Consider the following 12,500-nt stretch of genomic DNA (forward strand, 5'->3'; position numbering starts at 1 on the left):
TTTCTTCTCCCCTCTCTCTTTCCTAACTGAACTTCACCTCCCTCTCTTTCTCCTCTCTCCACAGCCCACTCACACTTTCTTCTCCCCTCTCCACAGCCCACTCACTTTCTTCTCCCCTCTCTTTCTCCCATTTAAAGTTCCCCCTCCTTCTCTCTTTCTCCCCACCATAACAGTCCACTAACACCTCCTGACCTCTCTTTTCCTCCCCTTCCCCTACCGCTACGAAACCATACAGCCAACCCATATCTCCCCATTCCATTCCCCTTCACTTCTTCACCACAACATAACACACTACCCCACCCACTGACACTCTCCCCTCCCTCCTCACACCCCCTCCTATATATCCCCTTCTCCCCAAGCACCCCCTTCTCTCCCTTCCCCTACCCCCTCTTTACTACACAACACAAGCCCACCCACTGAAATTCTCCTCCTCTCCCATCCACTGCCCTTCCTATACATATCCCCTTTCTCCCCACCCACACCCACACCCTCCCCCACCCTCTCCCCCGCAGCTTGTCTCATCAACACCCCAGAGCGATACCACACGGCCTAACAGCTCCCCACACCCCCTCTCTCCCCTCCCCCCACCAAGCACCCACCGGACTCCAACCCGGCGGCGTCTTTGATGGTTTGGGCGAAGGCTCTTAAAGGTTCCAAAACAATCTGGACCTAAGCCTAACTGATCCGCTCTGAGTCTTTATCCGTTCCGATCCTCCTCTTAGCGAATGTAATCTGACGTGAATGAGGAATCTGAAGCTTATCTAACATGGAATTACTGAGGTTGGGTTCGACTTGCTGATCTGACTCTCCCGACCACCGACGTGACTTGGGGAAACTAATGTATGCTAATTTAATCTTCCGAATGTGACCTTAATGGAATGACCGAGGAACACGCAAGGTAGAATGAAGATGGCGGCTGTCTACGGAAACGGTACGGGAAAATCACGGCTCATATCTGCCAGTGTGGGTTTGATTCACGACGGTGTTATTACCTCAGGAACCCGGAATAGTCCTAAAAAATATCGCAATCTAACCTAAACTAACTTAATCTAATGCAATACCAAACTAATAATGAGCTGAACCAAAGCAAAAAGCTTAATAGCCAATCAATTATAAACCTGGACTAAACCAAACCAACAGGAAATTAATCCAAACTTTTTTTTAAACTAATCGAAACCAATCTTAGCCACCTAGCAATACCAGTTTTTCTTTAGCTAACAAACAACGATCTTCAACTAATCCGAACCAATAGAAAACTGATCAAAACCGATACAAAACTTATCTATACGTAGCAATCGAACACTAATTTAAACCGATGAAAACAATCTTAACCTAATCTTAATCCTAATGTGAGTAGCGGGCTTTTTTTCATTATTACTTTTTTTTTTTTTTGCCCTTGAACTTTCTCCTTTGCTGCAAAAAAAATAAAAATAAAAATAAATAAAAAATCTAAACCGATCGGAAACTAATCAAACCAATCAACCTAATCCAACCCAATCCTTAACAAAGCTTCCCCAATCAAAATCTTTCCTTCTCTTCCTCTTCTTTCTCTTTTTAAACATCTCCCCATCCCCCCACCCCCACCCACCCCGCACCTAACGACCTAACGACCCACACCAGACGCCCAAAACCAATTACAGCTTCAGTGTGACGACAAAAAACACAACAACAACAACAACAAGACGTGGAAGACTCAGGGTCGGGTAATGAGCGTAATGGTGCGTGGGAGAGTCGGGAGGAGGAGGAGGAGGGGGGGGGGGGGGGAGTACAAAAAGCGAGCCAGTCATTAAGGAGGCAATTACGAGGAAACACAGTAATTACGAGACACACACACAAGCGACCCCTGGATGTCTCGTGGAGGTGTGTGTGTGTTCGTGTGTGTGTGTGTGTGTGTGTGTGTGTGTGTGTGTGTGATTCACCACGGCCTGATCACGCATTGGACTCGTAACCGCCAGCAGGTGTGTGTGTGTGTGTGTGTGTGTGTGTGTGTGTGTGTGTGTGTGTGTGTGTGTGTGTGAAGATAGAGAAAAAAAGTTAACTACCACATCATTCAAATTTACTACTATTTCTACTGCTACAACAAAAACAACAATAACCACAACTACTAACAACAACAGCTACCACTACTTCAGACAATAAAGAATACTACTACTATTTCTACCACTACTACTACTACTACTACTACTATTTCTAACTAAGCCTTTGACTAATTACCATCATTAGCATTCACCATCCAACCAGTGCTCTGTGTCTGTTTGTGTTTGTTTGTACAGTAAAACAAAGCGGAACAAGGAAGCCAAGTTTGTTATCTTCCGTTCCTCCCTTCCTTCCTTCCTTGAGGCGAGAATGACGAAGCTAAACTGAGGTCGAGGCTTTCCTTCAGGGCGACGTAAAAAGTGTGATAATACGCTTAATGTACTAGTGAAAGTTAATACGGACTGAATTATTACTCCTGAAGGTGGTGGTGGTGGTGGTGGTGAAGGTGGTGGTGGTGATACAAGGTTACGTAAGCAAACACCAGGAAGAGGGAAGGAGAGGAGAAGGAAGGTAGAAAAGGAAGGAGGAGGAAGAGGAAGGGAGATATAGACCAACCAGGGAGTATTTTCATGACCCCGGAACCAACGTCACCAATTTTACTTCCCTTCTCTTCCTCCTCCTCCTCCTCGGTCTTTCCTCCCTCCCTTTCTTCTCCACCAATATCTTTCTTCCTTCTCTTTCTTATTCCTCCTCCTCTTCCTTCTCCTTCATTTCTCTTTTCCATTTTTCTTTTACTCTCCCCTTCCAGATTCTTTTCCTCATTCTTTTTGTCCTCCTTTCTCCCTTTCGTTTCATTTGTTCATTGTCCCCTTTAGCTTTTTCTCACTTTCCTTCTCTTCCCAATTCTCTCTTCCCTATTTGTCTTTCTTTTTCCACGCTTTCCCTGTCCACTGTCCCGTTTCCTTTATTCTTCCTTCTCACTTTCCTTCTTCCAATTTTCATCTGTTCGTACCTCCTTTCTTATCATTTCCTTCCATTTCTGCGTATTCTCTTTATCACAATCATTTCCTCTCCTTTGTCTCCTTTCCTCTTCCTTTCTCACAATTCTGTTTCTTTCCCTTCACCTTTCCGTTTGATATTCTCTCTCTCTCTCTCTCTCTCTCTCTCTCTCTCTCTCTCTCTCTCTCTCTCTCTCTCTCTCTCTCTCTCTCTCTCATCTGGCCATCACGAGATCCTGCTCCCAAACACTTCCTAATCCCTTATATGTCGATCCTCTTTCACCCATACATGTGTTCACCCTCTCTCTCTCTCTCTCTCTCTCTCTCTCTCTCTCTCTCTCTCTCTCTCTCTCTCTCTCTCTCTGTTACATAAATTTCGGTCACAAGCGGAAATACAAAGAGTAGGTCATGTTTTTCTTTTTTTTTCTTTTTTTCAAGTTTAGAAGAATATCCTCCAAAAATATATCACGCCAGGAGGAAGAAAAGTGAAAGTCAGAAGAGGCGAATCTGATGGCAAGAAGAAAATGAGAAAAACGGAAAGGTCATCATCATCATCATCGTCGTCATCATCATCATAACGACACAGAGAGAGGACACCTGTCTGCCCTTGTCTGTCACTTAGCAGACAAGAAGGAAAAGAGGAAAAAGAAAAACAAAAAGAAAGAGAGCAACAAGATGAAGAAAATGGGAATAAGAAACAAATGAAAACAACAATAACAGCAACATTAATAAATAACACAAATAATAGCAATAACAAAACAACTACAACTACAACAACAACCATAGAATCAACATAAACATTTCAGAAAGTAGAAGAGAATAAAGGGATGCATTAACTGTATGAGGGGGGGAGAGGGGGGAGGGGAGACGAGTGTGAATGGAGGAGTGAGGGAAGGGGAAGGATGGGGGGAGGAGGGGAGGGGGAAGAGTGGTGCTGGCTGGTTCAGGGTTAGGTAAATATATCTCGTGTTCTGAAGTGAAATTAAGACTCTTTCGATCTAGCAGTGACCTCCCTCAACTTTCTCCCTCTTGATGCTGTTGTTCGCTGCCAAGACCCCGTGACTGCGTGTGTGCGTGTGTGTGTGTGTCAATGTAGTCTTTGAGAGCATTTATATCGTATACGTTCAAGTTTTCCTGTGTGACCTTGTTGTGAAATGTTATTGTGTGTGTGTGTGTGTGTGTGTGTGTGTGTGTGTGTGTGTGTGTGTGTGTGTGTGTGTGTGTGTGTTGCAGTGCTAAGGCTGTGGTGGAAGTTTTTTTTAGTTGGGAGGAGATGAAGGAAGGGGAGGAGGAGGAGGAACAGGAGAGGAGGAGGAAAAGAAGGAGAAGGAAGAGGAGGAGGGGGAGGGAGTGGCTGTCTGGTTATGAAGGATTGAGTGAGGAAGAGGAAGGAAAGGACGGCTGTGAAGAAAGTGTGAAGGAAGAAGGAAAGAAGGAAAAAGGGTGATAGATAAATAGATAGATAGATAGACAGACAGACAGACAAGAAGGTGTGAAGGCTACTCGCAAGGTGACGCTGAAGAAACAAAAATGAGGCAAAACAGACAAAACAAGGAAACACCCAAAACCTTTCCACAACGAACCGTCGACTTGATGAGAGAGAGAGAGAGAGAGAGAGAGAGAGAGAGAGAGAGAGAGAGAGAATGGGAGCTGAGAAAAAATATATATAAAAAGAGGAGAAAAGTGACCACAGTACAAGGTTGACATTTGTAGATAAAAAAGGGAAAAAAAGGCAGGTTAGTGATCATAAACGAAAGGGGAAAAAAACTGGCAAATCTTAACGGAAATAAGTAAATAATAGAGAAATGGAAAAAATAAGGACATTACAAAAGAGAAAAAAACAACAGGCAAATCATAAACGGAGTGAAAAAATAGGTTAATAATGAAGGAAATAAATAATAGATGTAACGAGATGAAAAATAAGTTCTATACAACATAAAAGAAGCGGGCTTTTTTTTTATTATAGTTTTATTTTTTGTGCCTTTGAGCTGTCTCCTTTGCTGTAAAAAAAAAAAAAGGGAAAAAAAAAAACAGGTAGGCTACTGGGTAATTAAAACGAAAAGGTAAATATAGGTTAATCACACACGAAAACAGGTAAATCATAAATGCAAGCAAAACACGTGAAGGCCAAAAACAACACAATGAAGAAAACAAAACCTTCCCACGATTGTCTGAAGCCTTCCCGTGAATCTATTATGAATGCAACACTCCAGCGACCTCAATGATTTAATTTGAGTTGCGGCGACCACGATCTAGTATTTTTATTCTACTTGGCTTTTGTTCCTTTTAATCATTTACGTGACGGCATTGATGACTGATTATTGCCGAGTTGCTACAGTCTCTTTTTCTCTCTTGCTCCTTCTCCCATGAAAAGTCAACCGTATTTTTTTTTTCTCCTAGTTATTCTTTTCCGTTCTTCCCGTATGTATTTTTTCTCCTAGTTATTTTTTTCCGTTCTTCCCGTATGTATTTTTTCTCCTAGTTATTTTTTTCCCTTCTTCCCCTATGTAAAGTAACTATATTAATTTCTTTCTCTTCTATTTTCATCTATTCAATTTCTTTCTCTTCTTCCTCTGTGTAAAACTAACCTAACTAATCTTTCCCCATGTAGAGGCAACCATATTAATTTCTTTCTCTCACCCTACGTAAGTAAATCCAACCATATTTAATGTCTTTACTCCCCTCATTACAGGAACCAACCTTCCTTTCACGCTCCCCTCCCTGAATAAAAACAAAATGCCTCCACTTATTCCTCCTTCAGCCTCCCCACCACCCCAACAACACTAGCAATAACTCCTCCTCTTCAACAGACACCTCGCTAACGTTGGCCAGACCGTTCTTTACAAATGTCAATGCAGTGAAGAACGTTTGTAGTAAAGGTTAAATAATACAGGATGTCGGCCAGTGCGTTATGCAACCTTGAACTGGCAAGCGGTAAAACACACACACACACACACACACACACACACACACACACACACACACACACACAGTCTTCTCTACAAGTCTGATAGCAAAACCTTCACACAATTTCCCTTATATAACAAAATAAATTACAACTAATAATGTAAATAATTTCCCAACTTAAAACGACCTTCAATATGTTTTCCCTACGTCACCTTCACCCTTGTACACTTTCTAACTACACTAAGCTAAAACTACACTTGAACATTGCATTAACACATAACATGGCCATTTCTTTAAACATCCCTTTTTTTTATTCATGCTAAGTTTCAACAGTTCTCTCTCATTAGGTTATGTTCACAAATTCTCAAAGTTTTCTCTCTCATTATATTATCCTTGCAAATTCTCCCAAGGTTCTCTCCTATTATGTTATGCTCGCCAATTCCCCAAAGTTACCTCGAAGTTAATCTCACTCACCCACCCACACCCACGTAATTTCCTTCCTTCTTTTATCCTCTAAAAATTCTCTCTTGTTATTCTCGCAAATTATCTAAAGTTATCTCCAAGTTAATCTCGCATACACCCACACCCACACACACGCTTTCCTTCCATCCTCTTTCCCTCTCAAGTTACACTCGCAAATTACCCAAAGTTCCTTCTAAGTTAATCTCACACCCACGCCAACACACACGGCTCCCTTCCTCCTTTCCTACCTCTCCCTCTCTTCCAAGGTCCTAATACACTAATGGGAAGAGAAAGAAGTTAAGTTTTTGATAGGATTAGTCTCAGCAGTATTCCATAGCATTAGTTTTAGAAGTTTTCGACAGTATTAGTTTTCGTTGTCGAGAATTAATTTAAGCAGTTCTCGACAGCATTAAATTTAACAGTTTTCGATAGCGTTGGTTTTGCCCGTTTTAGCATTATTTTGAGAAGTTTCGGATAGCGTTGTACCACATTTCATAACCGTAGTATTAGCATTTACCAAGTTATGTGGCTAGTTGGGCTTTTTATTTTCTAACTCTACATATGAGACGGAGATAGTTAGAAGTGTTGGATTCTCACAGTTAAGTCGACGGTGTACAAACTTAGTCGTAGAAAGAAGAAAAAAAAAAAATCAACAAAACCAACTAACCACGCCTTCAAAAACGGGTCAAAAAAGACGTATCAGCCACATCGTTGAAGAAGACTAATACGATGTTAAGAAAAATCAGGCGTTAGTTATGGCATCGTTAGGCCGGAGTGGAGGAGATGAGTTATACCAGGGATACCTACTGACTCCCCAGCATCCTCTCCCGCACTCTGCCTCCTCCTCTCAACTCACTCCCCGAACTACCCCACTGACCTACATGCGGCCTAACCCTGCTGCGTCCATTACTCTCTCTCTCTCTCTCTCTCTCTCTCTCTCTCTCTCTCTCTCTCTCTCTCTCTCTCTCTCTCTCTCTCTCTCTCTCTCTCTCTCTCGGTTTTTCAATTTCGTGTTTTCTTTCCTTCCTCCTCTTTGATATTTGGCGAGTCTTTACTATACATCCATTCTCCTCCTATGCTCTCTCTCTCTCTCTCTCTCTCTCTCTCTCTCTCATTCAACCAAACACATGCACACGAACGTGAAAAAAAAAAAAATGTTCCTACCCCCCTTTCAGCTCTCAGCACACACACACACACACACACACACACACACACACACACACACACACACACACACACACACACACACAGCACAGCACGTTCAGCCTTACATCAAAAGGAAACACGCATAACAACACCACAATATATGCACTTTTACACACACACACACACACACACACACACACACACACACACACACATCATTAGTCTCGCCACCAGGTAAGTCCATCAAAGGTAACCAGGTGATGTGGCATGACCTCCGCGCGGCACACCTGGATAGAGTTAATAGTTCGTGGAAGTGAGCGCGGCTATTCTTTTTTTTTTTGTGTGTGTGTGTGCTTAATGGAACGGTTTATACATTTGTGGGTCATTCTCTTTGCCTTATTTCCATACTTGGTTAGTTGGCTGGCTAGTTTTTGCTTGTCATTTTGCTTCCTGGTCCTTTTTGGTTACTTGAAAGGGATATGGAAGTTAAGTATTGGCTATTTACTATTTACTATTGCTTGTATATACACATGTGGGTCACTCTCTTTGCCTTATTTCTATATATGGTTAGTTCGCTGGCTGGTTTTTGCTTGTCATTTTGCTTCCTGGTCCTTTTTGGTTACTTGAAAAGGGATATAGAAGTTAATTATTGGATATTTACTATTCATTATTACTTAATGGAACGGTATACACACTTGTGGGTCATTTTCTTTTGCCTTATTTTTATTTTTTGGTTAGTTGGATGGCTAGTTTATATCTACCTTTTGCTTCTTTTTTTTTTTTTACTCCAAAGGGATATGAGTTAGGTTATTGGTTATTTATTTGTTTCTAATCACTCTGCATTTGTTTGGCTTGGTGACCGAGGGTAGACTATTCTAATTTACGTGTTTTATTCTGGTAGTTTATATGTTCTCCTGATCTGCCCAAGTTAAGTTTAGTCTGTCCTCCATTTGTTAGTTGAATTCTGTTATGCTAAGTAAAATAATCTGTTCTGCGTTTGTTAGTTGAAGTCTGTTATGCAAAGTAAAATAATATGTTCTGCTTAAGTTTAGTCTTCGTTCTGCCATTGTAGTTGAAGTCTGTTAAGAAAAATAACCTGTTCTGCTCATGCTACGTTTGGTCTGTTCTGCCTTTGTTAGTTGGTCTGTTATGTCAAGTCTGTTCTGGTCCCGTTGCTCAAGTGTTCTGCTTTCCATGCCTCCCTCGGGTGCAGACAAGTGTGTGTACTCACCGGCGGGCGCTGAGTGGACGACGGGGACGTTGTTGTTCTCGTGGGAGAGGCCGAAGAAGTGCTGCCAGAAGTCCATGATAGGCAGAGTGAGGCACCAGCCGCGGGCATAAGTGCACAGACGCCCGCTGCCAAAGTCCCTTACTCTCTTGGTGCCCCGTTTACCTTTCCCCGCTGCCCCGCCCCCGCCTCCTCCTCCTCCTCCCCCTCGGCCTCCTTCTCCCCCACCACCACCGCCACCTCGTGCAATACCTATCTTCTTGCACGGGTCCTCCCTCGCCCCGAGTAGGCAAGGGCCGCTCGTGGTTGCTAGTCAGGCACTCGTGGGCACCATGGTCACTGCACCGGCACCAACGCGCGCTGACTGACTGACTGACTGGCTGGTGGCTGGCGGAGACTGATCACGGGGAGGCTGTAGCTAGGCGGAGTCTCAACACACACACAGACACACTCCCACAGTCAATGAACACAGCAGGAACACTGGACGTCACCACACCACCGGCAGAACCACCACTAACACTGCTCCGCTCTCCTCTGCTCTCCTCCACCGTATTACTCACTCCACTCCACGAACACTCACTCCCAGAACGGTGACTTCACTGTACGCACGTTGGGAATTTCTTATTGCGAATGTTTGCTTGCTTTTTGTTTTCCTTGTATATACTGATGATGGTTTTCTTTCCTTCTTTCCTAATTTTCCTTCCCGTTTTCACTCACTGCTCGGGTTATCCAAAGTGTGAGCAATGCACCCACACACTGAGTTTCTTTTATCTTGTTCTTGGTTTGTGTACGTAATATCTGTACGTAAACTTATAACAACCTAGAATAAATAAACGAAGAGCATGAATACAAACAATTCAATACACGATTTCTCTTTACGAACAATAGATAAATGCTTTTGAGGAACGAACACACACACACACACACACACACACACACACACACACACACACACACACACACACACACACAGGTTACTGATCCACATTCACTCCACACACTCGCCGTATTGACCCGACCTTTAGCAAACTGGTTCACAATAAGACTAAACATAACCGTCTCTGCAACAACTAATCTTTCTCTTTTCTAGGACTTTTTATTTTATTTTTAGTGTCGCGCCGCACCGGTTTTCCACGGTCTGGTGAGAGAGAGAGAGAGAGAGAGAGAGAGAGAGAGAGAGAGAGAGAGAGAAAGGGTCCTTGGCTCCTTGCACAACAAATCAACGTGTACATGGATATCCTAAGACGCATCCTTATCACGGACAGTCCCTCCCTTATACCTTTGTCCCATCCTTCACCAGAAACCAGGTCACCCCCCCCTTCACCCCCCTGTACACACAATGGCCCTATATATACCTTCCCTCTCTCCATCCTTACGCTACACCCTCTCCCTCCTCCCCCTTTCGCTAGTACACCTCCCCACTTGACATATCCCCTTCGTCACTGTCACTCTTCACCTCTTCAACTCACACATACACACAATGGCACTGTATACACCCACAACCTTCAGCTTACGTGTCCTCCTCCCTACCCCAACAATACCCCAACAATAGCCCAACCACCCCTCCACTACTCCATTCTCCACCCTCTTCCCTTCAACCCACACACACACAACACAATGACCCTCAACACACCCAATGCACATCCCTTCTTCCCTATTCTACACGTCCTTACCTCACTGATCCTCCTCTTAGAAACCACAACCCCATTCCCGCCAACGCAACCCCTTCCAGCCAATTCAACCACTTTCCCGCCAAACACTCCCCCTTCCAGCCAACTCAACCCCTTTCCCGCTAAACCCTCCCCCTTCCCGCCAACTCAACCCCTTTCCCGCCAAACACTCCCCCCTTCCCGCCAACTCAACCCCCTTTCCTCCACTTGAACTTCCTTTCCCGCCAAAATAACCTACTTCCTCGCTATCCCAAACCCCTTCCCACCAACCAAACCCCTTTCCCCAAACACAACCTCCTTTCCGCCACCAGAATCCACCCAGTAACCCTTTTCCCAACGTTCTAAATATCTGTCTTTGTAAACATCTTCATTCACCAGCACAAGTTTTCTCGACACTTTAACTTCACAGACACGCCTTTATCAGCCTCTCATCCTTCCACACTGCACGTATTTACCCCTTGCATAGCACTCTTCCCTCCTCCTCCTCCTCCTCCTCTAAGTTAATTGTTTACATAATTAATTTTCCCGCAATAACTCGCAGCCAGACTTGCACAATAGCTCCTTGTAACCCAGCACAGCAAGCAACATTAAGGGGGGTGTTCTGCCTTTCCGTCTTTCCCTTAAATAACTGAGGGAAATATCAGGAAAATACACACAGCGCCTCCCCGAGCATGTAGGTAACTGTGATATATATTGGTGAACATTCAAACAATGGGAAACTTTTTATATGGGAAAGTATGTGTGCGTGTGTATGTGTGTGTTGGATGATGCGGTATACACTAAGTTCGTTCGATAAATTGGTCTCCATCGCTGTGCCACTTAAAGTATGTTATCTTCAGTTGATGGAGTAATATAACACCATTATCCTACTTTGTGAATATTTCTGAGACTTCAAAATGATAGTGATCTTTATTGATACTGAGAGAGAGAGAGAGAGAGAGAGAGAGAGAGAGAGAGAGAGAGAGAGAGAGAGAGAGAGAGAGAGAGAGAGAGAGAGAGAGAGAGAGAGAGAGAGAGAGCTTCCCTCCCTCCTTAGATACCGGACACAATAATATGGAGTGAAGGGTACGCAAACGCTATACGCTCTTCTTATGGATGTCTTGAGAGGGTGTTGGATTTCTTCTATCTGTGTGGTTAGGAAGCCCCATAAACGGTTTGAAGTTACGATGATAAGAAGGACGTGAAGGAGAGGAGTACGGTTGCGAACGAGCAAACACAAAAGAAGTACAGTTACGTAAGAAAGTAAACTCCACACTAGATTATGAAGCAATATGAAAATGATTTAAAGCAAGTGACAGAAAGAATAAATATCAGTGTTGTCTTAAGTTTGCGTTCATTATTTGTTCCATCGTTCATAGGGAAGGATGCTAAAATTGATTCATCTTCCTATACATAAACAAAATACAAAACAAATAAATAAACGTTCGTCTTCGTTAGTTTCCATTAATTTTGTATTCCATGGTTATTAAGTAAGGTGGCTGCTGTTGATTCGTCTTGCTATTCATATCCACATAATACAAAAAAACAACAAGATAGATAATACGAAAATAAGTAAACACAAACAATCCAACTTAAACCGTGTTGAGGATGGAGAGAAAGTGAAAAGTGCGGGGAAAAAGTGACTCGGAATGCAACGATGATTTTTGAAAAGTGGAAAAAAAAGTGACGTGGCCTACGTGACGGTGACGGCTCATCTGCTTTCCCTTACACACACACACACACACACACACACACACACACACCAAGCATTACTCACAAGCATAAACCACGGACCTTACGATAAAAAAAATGGTGTGTACTCAGAAACGTTATGAGAAGGAAAAAAATAAACATGTGCATCACTTTAACATGACAATGACCACTAGATAGGAGAAATTAACAGACGATGATGGTGATGAAAAAGGGACTTGCCTATACAATGATGAAAATGCATGGGGTGAGAAATGCAGTGTAGAGAGAGAGAAAAAAATAGCTGGGGAAAATCTGAAACCGTGTAATTTATCAAGAGTCGAGAACACTTAACAAAATAAACAATCACCACCACCACATGATATAACTACAACTACCATACCACTACCACCACTTTCACCACTTCTACCACCACCACTATCA

General features: G+C 43.1%; 1 protein-coding gene across 4 annotated transcripts in view; it reads right to left on the reverse strand.

The window, feature by feature from the left end:
* LOC127009012 (serine/threonine-protein kinase tricornered-like) overlaps window positions 1-12,500 on the reverse strand; it is a 128,299-nt gene that overhangs the window by 84,179 nt on the left and 31,620 nt on the right. For all 4 annotated transcript variants that reach the window (XM_050881592.1, XM_050881594.1, XM_050881591.1 and 1 more), the window contains exon 2: window positions 8,722-9,538. In XM_050881592.1, coding sequence (XP_050737549.1) covers window positions 8,722-8,797 — 76 coding nt within the window. In that variant the 5' untranslated portion in view covers window positions 8,798-9,538. The remainder of the gene's footprint in view (window positions 1-8,721; window positions 9,539-12,500) is intronic.

Source organism: Eriocheir sinensis, chromosome 39 (genome assembly GCF_024679095.1).
Source record: "Eriocheir sinensis breed Jianghai 21 chromosome 39, ASM2467909v1, whole genome shotgun sequence".
Lineage (NCBI taxonomy): Eukaryota > Metazoa > Arthropoda > Malacostraca > Decapoda > Varunidae > Eriocheir > Eriocheir sinensis.